The sequence below is a fragment of the Ziziphus jujuba genome, chromosome 3, assembly GCF_031755915.1.
Source record: "Ziziphus jujuba cultivar Dongzao chromosome 3, ASM3175591v1".
Classification (NCBI taxonomy): domain Eukaryota; kingdom Viridiplantae; phylum Streptophyta; class Magnoliopsida; order Rosales; family Rhamnaceae; genus Ziziphus; species Ziziphus jujuba.
In genome coordinates this window covers 21,061,656-21,078,131 of record NC_083381.1, presented here as the reverse complement: position 1 = coordinate 21,078,131, position 16,476 = coordinate 21,061,656, and the positions used below count along the sequence as shown (strand labels likewise).

General features: G+C 31.4%; 3 protein-coding genes and 1 long non-coding RNA gene across 5 annotated transcripts in view; 1 reads left to right on the top strand and 3 right to left on the bottom strand.

Annotated features, from left to right (window-relative positions):
• The window catches only part of LOC107422468 (TMV resistance protein N), a 91,281-nt gene extending 85,319 nt beyond the window's left edge, over positions 1–5,962 (bottom strand). For both annotated transcript variants that reach the window (XM_060815576.1, XM_060815577.1), the window contains exons 1-6: positions 5,743–5,962; positions 5,143–5,638; positions 3,470–4,565; positions 2,996–3,358; positions 905–1,744; positions 367–801 (exon numbers count right to left, since the gene is read on the bottom strand). In XM_060815576.1, coding sequence (XP_060671559.1) covers positions 367–801; positions 905–1,744; positions 2,996–3,358; positions 3,470–4,565; positions 5,143–5,618 — 3,210 coding nt within the window. In that variant the 5' untranslated portion in view covers positions 5,619–5,638; positions 5,743–5,962. The remainder of the gene's footprint in view (positions 1–366; positions 802–904; positions 1,745–2,995; positions 3,359–3,469; positions 4,566–5,142; positions 5,639–5,742) is intronic.
• The window catches only part of LOC132803227 (uncharacterized), a 99,939-nt gene that overhangs the window by 29,096 nt on the left and 54,367 nt on the right, over positions 1–16,476 (bottom strand). The gene's annotated exons all lie outside the window — the stretch shown is intronic.
• Positions 11,300–13,212, top strand: LOC132803064 (uncharacterized). The gene is made up of 5 exons (XM_060815253.1): positions 11,300–11,498; positions 11,615–11,689; positions 12,204–12,302; positions 12,446–12,541; positions 12,782–13,212. The coding sequence occupies exons 3-5, from the start codon at positions 12,263–12,265 to the stop codon at positions 13,039–13,041; spliced, it is 396 nt and encodes a 131-aa protein (XP_060671236.1). The 5' UTR covers positions 11,300–11,498; positions 11,615–11,689; positions 12,204–12,262; the 3' UTR covers positions 13,042–13,212.
• LOC132799200 (pentatricopeptide repeat-containing protein At4g02750-like) lies at positions 13,314–15,567 on the bottom strand. The gene has a single exon (XM_048477108.2). The coding sequence runs from the start codon at positions 15,427–15,429 to the stop codon at positions 13,351–13,353; it is 2,079 nt and encodes a 692-aa protein (XP_048333065.2). The 5' UTR covers positions 15,430–15,567; the 3' UTR covers positions 13,314–13,350.

The window sequence follows — 16,476 nt, the reverse complement described above, 5'->3', positions numbered from 1 at the left end:
TTTTGGTTTTTATTGTTTAGTTTTTTCTATCTAATAATGTGTAATCTGCTTACATCTTGTGTTAACTAATAACAATTATAGGTTGTTAAAACATTTTAAACAACTATAAATTTGAAGACAAGAAAAAAATAAAAAACAAAAAACAAAAACAAATACAATTTGAAGTTGTATTCAATTTGGTATTTATATCCTCTCCTTTTTTTTTTCTTTTTTTTTTTTTTTCTTCCTTAACTTTATAGTGAACTTAAATATTTAACAAATTGTCACTATCACTGACTAATACTTAACATAAAGAAATTCATTCCACACAATTAGATAGGGAAAAAACAATACTAAAATTAAACTGCTTTCACCTCACGTATTTACCTCGAGCCCATGATTTTTGATCTTCCAATTGCCTTTTTTTTCTACCTCCATAAACACATGGAAAGAAGCCTCGGTGACCATTCTACAAACAGAGAACCAGTTTACCCCAAATACATGCCTCAAATCGATAGTCGCATACCTAATTAAGACATGATCTGAGCTGTTATTTACTTGAAGCGTGCAAACATCTTCATAATTGAAAGAACCGCCGACACTACTGTCCATGCTGGTCTTGAAATTGAATCTGAATCGGATTTTAGTTTCTGGCCCAGAAATTTTAAACGCAAAAACAGCGCCAAAGACAAATTTGAAGCGGGAATCATCAGTATTAAGCCAATTTCGAGAAAGCTGGATAAATGATTCCCCACGAGCTCGATGGCTGAACCACTGTGGGATTACATTTCCTGGGTACACCATTTCCAGATATGAAATATCCTGTACCACATGGATGATAAATTAATCAAGGCGCAGAGCATAAATTAGATATATATTTTACGGAGAGAGAGAAACAAATATAAATATAAATATATATACATACATCCTGAGCAGAGAAAATTCTACGGCGTGCACCATCAGCAATAACGTTGATACATGTGTCGTGACCCAATTTTAGACATTGCTGAAAATTATAAATTTCCCCTTCACTTTTATTATTTCGATGTTGAACTTGGGGGTCATAATCTTGTACGGTTGGGGTCCACCAACTTGATATTTCCTCCAGCGATGTGCAGTTATTTGCATCCAAACAAGTTAAAGATGGTGGAAGCGCAATTATTGATCTCAATCCCGTACAACCACTTATTTTCAAATATCGAAGAGATGAACTTGTACAATCCTCAAGCTCGATCAGATTTGGGCAATTAGAAAGATCCAGCCATTCCAGTGATTCCAACTTCCAAATGCTTTCCGGTAGACTTTCAAGTCTTTCGCAATTATACAAATCTAAATGTGAGAGACCCATGAGACACCCAATTGTTGATGGCACTACTTGTATTGCTGTCCCGCAGAGTCTTAACTCCTTTAAATTCGATGGAAGATTTTCTATCCCATCTTTCAGTTTATTGCATCCACTCATATCCAAATCTAATAGACCCAAAAGAAACCTAACTGATGAGGGCAATACTTCTATTGCTGTCCTGCACAATTTCAACTTCCTTATATTCAATGGAAGATTTTCCATGCCATCTTTCAGATTCTCACAATCACTCAAATCTAGTAGCTCAAGCTTGTCCAGATTCTTAAAGCATGAAGGAATCTGAACCAAACTTATACACCCTTGAAGATTTATACTTTCAAGATTTATAGCCCCACACAAGTTTGGTATTTGAATAAGGTGCTCAGAATAACTAAGATCCATCTTCTTCAACTTCTCAACGGGCTGCAACAAAAAAACAAACAAACAAAGACTATAAGACCTAAGCACTACTACATATTTAATACAACAACATATATATAATTTTGCTAAAAAACACGCCAGATCCAGTGATGGAGCCAGAAAATATATTGAGAGGGGCATCATTATATATCAATAATATAATTGTTTTTTGGGCAAATTATATCAATAATATAACTACTTATATTATATGAAAAGTAGGGTAGTCTATAATTTTTTTCATATTCAACTGGTGTTGTTATTTGAGACAGTCAAGGGAATGCAATATGCTTTAGCTAAGCCGTTTCCTCTTCTATATTCGCCTTTGGTCACGGAATTACTTGGCATTAAAGAAGCAATTTGTTCCTGTACTGATGATATTGTCTTCTTTGGTGGTGGTTTGGCTTATAACTCTCAGGAAGCCATACGATTAATTTATGACACAGGTGATTATAAGGGGATGGGTGTTTTATTGTAACAGATATTAGAATTCTTCTAAGTCAGTACTCTGGTTTCTTTGTTTACTCCTAGGACTGCTAATATGGCAACTCATATATTATATTAGCTAAGCATTCTCTATCATGGCCTATTTATGAATCTGGGTTGGAAGTAGAACAACTTTCTACGGGTCCTACTGTCCAACAAGTTGTTGGTATTTTTTATTTCAAGTAATGCAATTTTTAATGATCTTTCAAAAAAAAAAAAAAAAAAAAAAAAAGAACTGAAAAAGTTAAAATTTAAAACTTTAATTGTCTATAACTTATTAACAAGAACTTTAATACAAAATAAAATTAGAAAAATGAAAATTTAACTAATATAGTGAACAAAAATTAATAAAATAAAAATTCTATTAAAGGTAAGAAATTTTTATAAATATTCATGTTAAATAATATCATTTTTAGAAGAGATAATATGGGATATTGGATTGGATTAACAGATTTCAACTTCTGGAAAGGAAAATGTTAAAATGGGACAAATTTGGAGAAGAGATTTACACTTTGAAGGGGACACCACTTAATTTTAAAGGATTAAATTGTAAATTAGATAAATTTTATATAAGTAAATTAAAAATAGAAAAATTGAGGGGGGCACATGCCCCTCTGCCTAACCTAGGTCCGTCCATGGCCAGACCCCCACCATAAAAAACGTATTTCACATTAGACAATATTCCTTGCTGTGAGGGGCATTTTTTACGATGAGGTTTGGCATGTTTTTTAGTATATCTATATATATATATATATATATATATATGCATACCTGATTTTCATCCCAATGTAGCTCCACAAGTTGGCTATCACGCATGACAAGTTCAACAAGATTTTCTGGACTAAAATTTGATAGAAAATCTTTTAAAGGGTATAAATCCCACTGAAGATATCTCAGCTCATCAGAAGGAAACTCTAAACCTTCATAAGGAAGATATATTTGTTGGCGCACTTCTCTATTGTATGGACCCCATCCTACTTTCTCGTAGAATATTTCTCCATTGCAAAATCTGTCGTCACAATGCATTCTAAGAAATCGTAGATGGTACATCTTTGAGAATGCTTTAGGCTCCACTTTTACATCCTTTCTAAGTTCAGACAGATTCAATAATATACCTTCAACTTCAAAGGTTCCCTAAAAATCAACCCAATGTTATGGATAAGGACACAATATATAATAAAAGAAAATTTATTAACTTGAATATTTATAGACACAAGTAAATGTATTAAACTAATTTGCACTTACCGTACTTCTTTCCAATACATAGCTAACATCTTTAGCATTCCACAGTCTACTACGTTTTCCAGGTTCTTTGTTTTTATCACAAACAATAGCCTTACCCATTTGTCGTAGTAAAGCATGCATGGACAATTTGTTTTGGCATTCAATTATTAAGGATTTATCAATGAGAACACTGATTCCTGCTGTTGCATCAGAATGTTGCTCATTGCGGTGTAGTATGCTTTCCACATATTCTCTGTCAACTTCACCATCGAAGAAGCATGCAATGTCGAGAAATATGCCCTGGATTGCTTCGTCATCTAATCCATCATAACTTATTTTCAACACTTTTTGAATGGTCCTGTCTGGATCTGTTTTCAACTTATCCAATGCACTTTCCCATACTTTTATGCTTTTGGAGTAAAGGGAACAACCCAAGACTTCAAGAGCTAATGGATTGCCATGTGCATAATCTGCTGCACTTTTTGATAAAGCTTCATACCCTGGAAGATCAGAATTTTGACCAAAAGCATGCAAGCGAAAAAGCGTAAGGGCGTCAGAGTCATTTAACCTCTTAACCTCGTAAAGTTCATCTGCCCTTAACTTGAGCACTTGGGCATCTCTGGTTGTGACAATAATTCTACTTCCATCACCGAAGGTACACCCTTTAGGTAATAATCTGTTTAATTGTAATATTGCATTCAAATCATCTAAAACAATAAGGACCTTTGTACGGCGGCATCTGTCTTGAATAGCAGTTGATTCCATGTTTAGAGAAGTTTTATCTTTGAACAGCTCAAAAAGAAGTTTCTCTCTCAAATGATTTATTCCATGTCTTTCAAATTCTTCTCTAACATCGTTAAGAAAGCAACAACTTTCGAAATGACAATAGAAGGTTTGAAATATAGCACGTGCAAGGGTGGTTTTTCCAATGCCCCCCATGCCATAAAGGCCTATGATGCGAACATTCATTGAGCCAATGCACAACAATCCTTCAATTTCCTTCGTAGGCTTTTCAATTCCAATCAAGTGCCTCTTGAAATGATCATTTGCTGATACGTATTTAGACAATTTCAATAAAATATCTTCAACAATTTTTTCAATAAACCTGTACTCAGGCCTAGCAAATGGAGAAATCAAAGTTCAAATTGTTAGAAACAGAGGATCATTGATATAAATCTAGGAATTTAAAAGAAATAGATATAAATCTTAATTCAATAATATTATGTATATATATATATATTTTTTGGGTGAAATAAACATATTATATATAGTTGTAATGAGGCAAGTGTGCTATTAACCGTTTTAACATTGTAGTAAAATATAAAACAGGGGAAATATCGTCAGCTTTTTGGAGGTTCGACAAATACACACTACTTTAGAAACAGGGGGATCATTGATATAAATTTTGGAATTTAAATACTTAATATATCTTAGAAATATATTTAGATGATTTAAATTTTATTCAAGGAAATTTTGTTATTAACTGTTTTCATTTTTTAGTAAAATATAGAAAAGGGGAAGTATCATCGACCACTTGGAGGTTTGACAAATATACACCACTTAGACCTTAGCTTAAAGTCTCATCACCTAGAATCCTGTATTTAACACCCTGACATTAATCAGTAAACACATTGTATGGATTATACATGCATATATATATATATATGTTATAAATTAATAAGACAGAAAGTTACCTAATGTTTTTTGAATCATAACCGCTGATATCAGCTACTTCTTTAAGAGCATCCCTCCACTGCTGCACCATCTCCCTTCTGTCTTGTTCATGTTTAGCAAATGCTTCTGCATAACCCTCCTGCTGTTTTCGTACAACAGATGGTTCTATGCCATAAAAAATGGGTACAACAGCACTCCCATTTCTCTTGCATTCGAGTATGCGAACCACTTCATCCAAACACCATGTGGAAGATGCAAAGTCTTTGGAGAAAACTATTATGCAAATCTTAGATTCCTTAATGGCCTCCATGATTTCAGAAATTCTATGGCCACTTTCAAGGTTCTCATCATCTTTGAAGGTCACGATATGCTTTAGATCCAGAGCATGATAAAGATAATCAGTAAAACCATCTCGGGTGTCCTCACCCCTAAAACTGAGAAATACATCATACTTTTCTCGAGAAGAAGAAGAAGAAGAAGAAGAAGCAGAAGCCATGTTTATAACCTGCAGCAAATCTCAATCCACAAGCAAATTAAGTAATTATAAATTAATTAGTAACAAATTGAATGGAAGATTGGTATTGAGGTAAGCTAACTACATGTGCCTCTGTTATCCATACCTTTGGCTACCAACGACGTTGCTGCAGCTAGGTTTGCTATTTTTTTTTTTTTTTTTTTTTTTTTTGTTCTTTTTTCCTGCAAGTCGTCTACCCACAACACCAAGACCGTCTTCCTGATCGGTTGCCCAAAACGCTGTGCTTCTCTCTCTCTCTCTCTCTCTTTCTCTCTGTATTATGGAGGAGAGAAGAAAATGGGAAAAAGGACTCGCCGGCCGTGTTAACTTTATCAGTCAACATGTAGCGACAAAGACTTTATTGGTCAGTAGCCTGCAGTGGTTGTTACCAATATACAGTAGTATTTGGACGTGGGTTCTTATATATATATATATATATATATATATTATAAACCAATATACAGTGGTTATTACCACCGGCCATTATTGACTTTATGTGCAAAGTTTTTATTTTCTTTCGCAAATACAATATATAAATTAACATGATGTAAGATATTAGCATAATATTACAATAATAAACTTGTCAAATACTTTATGATAAAAAAATGTGTTAAATACTTTATTACCGTGAGTTACAAAGACATAATTAGTCCCTTTGGAATGGCACCCACTGCTGCTAATAACCCCATGTCCAAATTTTACTCGAATCTAAAATTTCACATATGAAAAAATACCGACATTGCCATTAACCTGTACAGCAAACGATATTTTGAAATCATTATAATTTTTTATGGACATATGCTAAACTCAAACAGGGTTGATATTCTAATTACAGGCCTTATTTGAATCCATTTATATATGCTAATACTAAAGACCAAATATTGGTCATTGTGGCTTGACTTGTTGTGTACTTGTCATGTGGAAGACGAAATCATGAAAAACCTAATATTGAAAAGTAATTGGACTAATTAAAGCTTATTTACAGCTAATTAAGAAAATATGAAGTTGAATTATGTCCATAAAAGTAAACCATAGAGGACAATATTCACTAGGGAACCAAAAATGTGTGAAATTGGACGAAAAACTTTTAGATGAGAATTAGAAGATTTTGGACTAAAATGAATATATAAAGAATAGAAAATAATGTTCATGATATCAAGATTCATGATTCAATGGGACAACTTTATCCTATACATTTGAAGCTTGAAATTCTCGTTGGTTTAAAAGGCACAAAAAATAAAAATAAAAAATAAAAAATAAAAAATAAATAAAGTTTGGGTACTTTCTGTTAAAGTTACAAGCTACAATTCTGGATGGGCTAGAGACCCATCAAAATGCAGACCACGTTAACCTACCAACGTTTTTTTTTTAATCAAATTCGTAAGCCTAAAACCTTAAAAAAGAGAAGTGGCCCATTCTCTTTGTAGATGTCCAATTGGAAAAATCGCTTGGAACCAAATCCAACAAATTTCAATTGCAATTAATTTTCTGAAATAAATTCAGTTTATTAATGTAACTTTGTAACTTCCTTAATCTATGAAGCAGATAATATTCATAATTACATACGTTTTCTTTACATCTGTTTAAGGCCTATTTTTGTCATTTTATTGAATAAACTAGTATGATGTATGATATATGCCACAATAAATGATTTCAAGAATAATTTATAATAATTAATTCTATTCAAATCAAATTAAATTAATTAATTAATTATGTTATTTGTTATGAGTAAAAAATAAAGATCATTGATAGTTTTTATGATTTTCATTGACATTGTTCAGTAATTTTGTAAGAATTAAACAATTAGATGTCTTTTCAATTGATGCAGAAGTGTCACTCTAAATTCAATTAGAAAAATAAAAAAATGATAATAAAATAATAGAAATTATGCAAAATAAATTTAATAAAAATCAAATGATTATACTAATTCATAGAGAACAAACAAATTAAAGATTTTTAAATACCTTATAATAAAAAATACTTTAAATATAAATTTATTCAACTAAGTAAGAGACCAAAAAGTAATTATAACTTTTAGAAAATTAAATAAAAAAACACTATAATAAAAATTCAAATTAAAAAGTAAATATTATTTAATAATTGTATGTCTGATTGATTGGGAATTTAAAGATGTCTTGACTCTATTATCTATTTATGGATGAAGATCTTCAAAACTAGCTAAGAACACAAATATTATTTTGAATAATAAATGCAAATTTTCTACAATAATATACAAGTATGGTTGCAAAGGGCCAGGTCAAAAACTTTCCAGCTCTATAAATAATATATATATATATATATATATATATTTTATGACCATTGCTCGTTGGGGCTAAGTACATGTGCCTCTATTCCGCCACCTTCGCTCTCCAATCGCTTTGCTGCAGCCACGTTATAAAGCCTTTAGCCTCTATCTTGGGATCAAGTTTTAAAAAATCGATATCGATGTTCATATTGAGAGTTTAAAATACGAAAAATTTTCATAAAAATATTGAAAAATATCGAATATCGATAAAAAGTTATAAAAAATAATGAAAATTTATTTTAAAAAACTGAAATTTTTATCAAAACTTTAGAATTAACTTATTTAATCTATTATTTATCAAATTGATTATAAAACTTACTAAAATATTGAATGGATGTTATATTCTTTTTAATGAATTGATTTATAATAAGCATTAATAACCGTAGATAAATTATTATTGATAAAAATATATCAAATATACATATATGATAAAATTATTTGTTAACTAAAATATATAAAACAATTATTACAATTATGTTATAGTTCATAAATGTCATCTTAGTATAACATAAAACTTCTGGGTAGCTGAAAATCATTGGTTTTCTACTCATTTTGATTTTGAAATGTGAAATGTGAGAAGTAGTTATGAAAAAATATATTTTTCTGAAAATTTTGCATATAATTATTAATATGCCAACCACATAGATCTTGCATTATTGGTTGACTATGTGCATAACTACTACTTTCTGATGGTTGAGTTTGAAATGGTACTCATGAGTTGCTACTTGATAACATTCCATAAATATTCATTGAATATTGGTTATAAAAATGACTTCCAACCCTCATAGATACAAAATTCACAGAAATCGAATCTTCTTCTTGTTGTGACATCTTCATTATAGATTTCTCTTTATGTATATATTCTTTTCCAACAGCACCGAGTCTTTGACTTGCATCTCTACTCCCATGATCTTCATCTTGTGTTGCATGTGTGTAATATTGTTCACCAGTAAATGGGCTTGATCCAGCTTCTTGACGTAGTGATTCCCTTTGGCCACTACCTCTTCTAACTTCTAATTCAGATAATTTATTGAAGTTTTCTTTATCATCACTAGAGCTAGAGTGACTATTAAGAGTCTCAAATTGTGAATATGTACCACCTGATGGAGTTGAAGCACTAGTAGTTCTAGTTTGCTCTCTAATAAGCCTTTGAAATGAATCACCACTACTAGAATTAACTTCTTCAACAATCACTTTGAACATTTATTCCCTCTTTTTCAGTTTGTTGAACAATTTTTAGATCAGGATTTCCTTCATGATCATCTAAATGAACATCTCTAATCCAATTGTACATTTGGTTGCCCCCTTCATCATCATCTTCTATTATAGTTGCAAATATTATTATTGGATCCAAGTCTTAATGATTTTCTTCTTTAGCTTCCATATCCCTCAACGTGAGTTTCATATTATAATAACAATAGACTAATTTTGCTTATATTACTAAATGTCTAAAAAATAATTAAAGGGTAAAAAAATTATCAATGAAATTAATTTGATAATTTTTTTTTTACTAAATATCAATAATATCTATGAATTTTTTTAAAAATTAAAAAATTCCATGGATATTTTCAAAATTTTAATAGAAATTTCATGAAAATTTCAGAAATTTCCATAAAAATTATAAATTTTTTAATCAAATCGTTAAGCATTTGATGTGGATATTTTACAGAAATTTCTATGGAAATTTTGGTAAAATTTTAAAAATTTCGATGGATATTATAGAAGTTTTATCCATTTCCATTTTAAACCAAAATTTTATTTCAATCATTTTAAATCTTGGCTGAGACTTTTAACCCTTATATTATATTTCCCCAAATATTACCAAAATAATAATAATAATAATAATAATAACCTAATTTATTAAATTATTTGGAATTTCTTGGAAAAATACTTTTCACATAGCGTTGCACCTTCCAATAAATTAAAGAAGACTTTTTCTCTTTCTTTCTTTCTTTCTTTTTTTTTTTTTCTCTTCCCCCTAATGAAATGAAAAGAAGACTGAATTGCAATTTTTTTTTTTTTATGTGAATCAACTGAATTGCATGTTTTTGAAACAAATTAATTAATAAGGTCTCGTTCAATTTTACAACAGCCTTAAGTTTTGGTTTTTTATGTTTTTCTGTTTGACTGTGTGTAATTTGTTTCATTCAAATATTAATTAATGTTAATTAAGGTTTTTTTTAGATATCTTAATTAACTAATTTTCTTTTTTAAAAAAAGTACTAACTTAAAAATAATTTGAAATATTTTTTTTTATTTTAAAATATAGTAAAGCATATACTGTTTTTTCTTTTTTACTTTTTGGATCACAAGCTTATATTTTATGCTGTTGTGATTAGCAAAAATTGCAAAGCTCCAATTAGCTCCTTAATTTCTCTATCTTCGATGACTACCTTCCGTCCATCATAATTTATTATGGCAGAGTAGAAGTTCAATTTAACACTAAATTCTCTTCCTTCTCCCTCTCCTTATTATTGTGATGAATTATAATAATATACAAAATGGAAAGAGAAAAATATGATATTTTTGTAATATTTATTCTTTTAATAGGAATAATTTATTAAATAAAAAATAATACAGTACAATATATTGTTGTACAAAATAAAATATTATTTTATATAATTTTACATTAAACACAGCACAGATATAATATAATACATTCCAGTACAATCCAATACAATCCAATTCCTATATATACAATGAATTTATTCCTATGTTCTACTTCTCTTTTTTTCATTAAAATTTATTCCTATAGAACTTAAAAATGGAAATTTAAAAACAAATAAAAAAAAAAACTAAAACAAACTTTTTCTCAGCCCAAAAAAAAAAAAAGGACGGATATTTAAAGCAACAACTAGCACCTTTACTTCCTTTTCTTTTTTTGTTTTTTTGTTTTTTGTTTTTTTAATTTTTTGTCGTTTTAGTTTTTTTGTTTTTTGTGTTTTTTTGGAGAGTCATTTACTTCCTTTTGAAGTACATAAATTTATAAAAAGAAAAATGCAATCATACCATAAGCATAAACCCCAGCAAAAAACTAGAACAAAAATATAAATAGCTATAGTCATTAATAAATTTAATAATATAAGAAAGCATTAAGAAGCAATTTCTTCTACCACGTCCACTCACATAGCCAAACAAAAAATGACATCAAAATTTACAAGCAAGTTTAATCTTTTTTTTGAAAAAAAAAGGACACCTTATCGCTCACCATGTATCCTACTCCAATCCCACCGGACACAATCTGCACACATCAGCTTAGATAGCTCTCCACTTTTACAAACTCCCCAAACCTGATACCTTTCTTTCTTTCTCTTCTCTCCCCCTCCCTTCTTTACATCTCCATTTTTAACTGAAAAAACCACCATCATCACCACCCCACCACAACAAACATCTCCAAAAACCTCCATTATCACACAAATGGCTGCCACTGCTGCTGCATCTGTGGCCTCATCATTCTCCTCATCATCAATCAACACCCTCAAATACATTTGATCCAATCTCTTCCCTTCTGATCTTCACCTCAGAATTACCCCACCATAGGAATTTATTTGAAAATTGTATGTTATAGGGTGTTGATTCGTAGTATCGATGTATGCTCTTTGAAAATTGTTATTCTTATTTTTTTTATTTCGTTTTCTGAATTGGGTATTTTTCCTTTTTTCGAATTTGGAAGTGTATCCAAGGGTGAATGTGAGACAACAAGAGGACCAAGAGGATCAATATGGAGTATATGATGTTCATACATCAGGTTATTTATTGATCTTAGTAGTTTCACCAGTCCATCTTTTAGTTTTTTTTTTTTTTTTTCTTTTGATTTACTTTCGAAATATCTTGGCTGGGTTTATTTTTTCTTCCTCAAATTTATTAATTTTTATTGAGCAATAACCAGATGAACCTGCCTGTTTTTTATCAACTGTTTAATTGAGATGTCCAAGTTTCTCGTCTCACTTTCATGATTGTTAGCATGATAGTATTGTTACTTCACGTAAACACAGACAACTGATTAATTCTTGATAATTCCTGTGGGTCTTTAATTTTGCTAATTGCAAACAAGGGCCTTTTTTTTTTTTTTTTCTCCTCTCTTTGCTAAACAATTGCAAACCGAGCCATTTAAGTAGAATCATTTTGTTTATGCTCTATGATGGAATGTTTAATCTATATCTAAAATCCCATATCAATCTTCTCTTCAATCTTCTCTTCAAACCATTTTTCTGTTTTATGTGTTATATAATAATAGGTTCTGTTTTATATATGATTTGCAGTTGAGGAGCAGAACGAAGATGTTTCTCCACCATCCATTGCAAAAATTCCAAAATCTTACATGCCGAGTGTAGCTATACCAACAATTTCTGTACCTGAAAGTTTGGTTTCAACTTCATATGATTATCAACAAAATTGAACTCCCTATATGTATTCAACTTCATATGATTATCAACAAAATTGAACCCCCTATATGTATTAAGATATCTTACAGTCCCGAAATCTGAATCTTCTTCTTTGGCAGAAGCAGAGAAGAAAAACGAGAAATTTGAAGAGGATAATCAACAAAATATTGGAGCGAGTTCGATACCTCGGCCACGGGCTGTATTATCAAGTCCGAGTATGAGAGTTGTTTTGGAAACCATTGTGTTTATATGACTATAAAATTGTTGCTTCTTAAATCAAAGTCTGCAACGTGGTGCCTTGAATTGCTTTATAAATGTTTCCTTTATAGTTCCATCAGCATGTATCTGCCTAATTGGTCCATCTGTTAGATATATGATTTGGTTCAACTATTGGGTTTTAATTATTTACTTTGAGGGATGCTTAACACATTCCATTTGGGCATTTTTCGTTTCAGATAATGATGTAGTTATTGGGAATAAAAACAGAGTCAAAACAGAAAGGCCATCGGTTTTGAAGAATCGTAAGACAATTCAAAATAGGCATGCACTACGTAAGGTTATCCCAAGCCGGACAGCAGAAAATTCTATGAACATGAAAAAGTCCAAGGAGGTTCCGGATAAGAGCAATCTTAAAGGCAAAAAAGCATCAGCTGTAACAGTTCCGAGTCAGAGACGAAATCCTAGAACCGGGAAACCAAGCTCTATTAGAATTTGAGTGTTTGTTTTTTGTAATTGCCATTATATCAAGTGCTCATACTTGATGGAATATACTGATACAGAGCGTTGTTAGCGTTTGCTTCATTGTAATTTTATTTCACATGATAGAATTTGCAGAATCAATATTTTATATTCAGCTTCTGCATAAGAATAATTTTTGTCCAGTTTCCTTTTGGGTTTTTTTCTTTCTACTTAGGAAATTTTCATCGCTGAGTATTTAGTTTTTATATCTCCATTGTTTCAAGTGCTAAGAAAGGCAGATTTTATATTTAAGCGACTCTCCATTTCAGAAGATAACAATAAAATCTCAAACATAACATACCAGTGAAGTTTGTAGTTGCTGAGAAGAAGTAAGTTTTGATTTTGAAATTTTAGTCTCTATCTCCATATGCATCAACTCTAGGAGAGAATTGATCCTTTCAAACTCGGGATGCGAACTATCTCCTGAAAGAAATACATGGCCACTGTTGTTTAGCTCAACCCAACTGCACCCTGGCTGCTTTTTGACTCCTGTTTCTTTCATTCTGGTCCAAATTCTTTCTGCATCTTTCCTTCTTCCACAACGCAGATACATTTCTGCCAAAATTAAATACACACCAGAATTATCAGGCTCTACATCCAAAATCCTTTCCCCAGCAATCTTGCCAATTTCAATATTCCTGTGGATTCTACAGGCCCCGAGTAATGCCCCCCAAACACTTCCAGGAACTTCAATTCCATCTGCTCTTATTTGATCTAAAATATTGATTGCCTCGTCTATAAGGCCAAATCTCCCCAGCAAATCAACTAAACAAGTATAATGTTCACTCGTTGGCTGAAGAAAATACTCGTATCTCATGATGTCAAAGAAATACCTGCCCTGGTCCACCATTCCAGCATGGCTACAAGCAGATAGAACACCGATGAAGGTTATATGATTGGGTATGACATCTTTTGATCTCATTTGTTCAAACATCTCCAAAGCTTTTTCTGCATTCCCATGGTGAGCAAATCCACAGATTATAGAATTCCAAGATATGATATCATGGGTTAGCATGGAAGAGAATTCTAACAAAGCAGAATCCATGTTTCCACATCTTGTATACATGGTAACCATGGCATTAGAAACTGCAAGAAAATTATTGAATCCTGCTTTTACAACCTGTGCATGAGTTTGTCTACCAAGGTGTAGGGCTGGCAAGTCTGAACAGATTGTCAAAATACTTGTAAAAGTAGCCTCATCTGGGGATGGGCCTGATTCTTTCATTCTAATAAAAAGTTTTACACCTTCTTCACCATGATCGTTTTCACCTAATCCAAATATTGTTACATTATATGCAGTTGCATCTCGAATTGACATCAACCCAAAGAGTTTAATCGCACAGCCAACCTCTCCGATTTTGAAATATCCAACAAGAATATTTGTCCATGACACAACATCTGTGCAAGGGAATTTCTCCAGGAATGCATGAGACTCCCTGATGAGCCCATTTCTCGTTAACTCCACAAGTATTGAGTTCCATGTTGTTTGGCGTTTCTGTGGCATTTCGATGAAAAGCTTCATGGCATCATTAACTCTTTTACTTTTTACCAACCCATTAACCAATACTATCCAAGAATCGAAATTCCGTTTGGGCATCTTATGAAATAAAACTTCTGCAATTTCGATGCATCCATGTTCTATATAGCCAACCAGCATTGCATTCCAAGCTTGGATATCTCTCATAGGCATGGCTTCAAAAAGCTCACGGGCTTCAAAAACCCTTCCTGCTCTCGCAAGCCCTGAAACCATTATAGTCCAAGAAGCAACATCCCGAGTAGTCATTCTTTTGAAATACCCTTCAGCCAAATCAAATTCTCCACAGTTCACAAGTCCACCAACCACCAAGTTCCAAGAAACCACATCCTTCAACGGCATCCCATCAAATACCCATACCGCCTCATCAATCATCCCATTACGAATATACCCCGCAACCATCGAATTCCACGTAACAACATCTCTAAATATCATCCCTTTAAAGACTCCTTCAGCACCATCAACATCTCCGAATTGCATCAACCCGGCAATAGTTGTGTTATACGAGAACACATCACGCTCGGGCATTCGTTCAAACAAATATATTGCGTTTTCGGTATCCCCATTAAGAAAATATCCCCTGATCATAGCATTCCAAGTGACGGTGTTTCGCCGAGGCATTTCGTCGAACAGCTTCTGGGCCTGATCGACAAGCCCATTTCGCATGTAGCTAGTGATCTTGGAGTTGAGAGGCTTCAGGTCAGGAAGAGTAGCTGAAGCATGGCTTTGTATACAGAACTTCGTGGTGGCAGTAGAAAGTGGTTTTGGGAGTCTGCGAGAGAGAGTTTGGATGAGTTTGAGTGCATGGGTATGGTGAGGAGTGAAGAACATGCTCCATCAGTCTATGCACCTCTTGGCCGTGGACCGGAGGGAAAGAAAATAAAAGCCAAAAATACATGCTGTAAAATGAGCGAAAACTTTTATGCACTTTTTTATTTAATTAATCCTAATAAGGAAATTTATTACTCTATAAATAGTTTATGGAACATTTCATTGACTAAAATTGTATGAATTTTTAATCTTATTGAAAATATTCTTGACCATATAAAAAGCACCTTATAGAGAAATTTTCCTTTGTTGTATTCTCATAAGAATGCAAAGAAATATTCTTGGTTAAACCCTCTCAAAAGGTAAATAATTTGTTGCCGTATGCTCTTAGTAGTTTTTTGTTTTAGGATAAAATATTTATCACAACCATACCAAGATAAAGAATAAATATCAAAATTTTAATAAATTTAAAGTGATCAAAAGATTTTTAATTAAAATTTTGATATTCTTTTAAATGGTTTACTTTTCTATATTATATATATATATATATATGATAATATCAATTTAACATTATTAAAAAACTACTATATAATTTATTCTCAAAATTTTAGCAAAAATATCTGATAACTATAACATTGCTTGAAAATAAATCAGAGGTTTTTTTTTTTCATGAAGCAAAAAAAAAAGAAAAAAAATCATTTTTTACTTTCTCTCGGGCTTGTGATAAGTTTGATAAATGATTGATTAAACTATCTAATTCTAAAGTTTAAAAAAAAAATTCATTTTTTAAAATAAATTTCCATTATTTTTTGTGAATTTTTATCGATATTCAATACTTTCCGATATTTTCATAGAAATTTTCATATTTTGAATCTTTAATATTTCCACTGATATTGAAATTTTAAACCTTAGTAAGCAGTAATAATTATAAATAAATTATTATTAATAAAAAAATGCAATATATATATATATATATATATATTTTTATATCTATATAGGACAATGTCATGGTGCGGTTCGTTCGCATGCATTCGCAGCAAAGACAACGCTTTTAAAAAAAAGTATTATCTTTGCTAATTGCTATTACACAAATACAGTAAAAAACAACAT

Coding starts and splice junctions, on each gene's coding strand:
- LOC132803064 (XM_060815253.1), top strand. CDS start 12,263: ATGCCGAGTGTAGCTATACCAACAATTTCTGTACCTGAAA. Junction 12,303..12,445: donor AACAATTTCTGTACCTGAAA/GTTTGGTTTCAA, acceptor CTTCTTTGGCAG/AAGCAGAGAAGAAAAACGAG. Junction 12,542..12,781: donor GGCTGTATTATCAAGTCCGA/GTATGAGAGTTG, acceptor TTTTCGTTTCAG/ATAATGATGTAGTTATTGGG.
- LOC132799200 (XM_048477108.2), bottom strand. CDS start 15,429: ATGTTCTTCACTCCTCACCATACCCATGCACTCAAACTCATCCAAACT.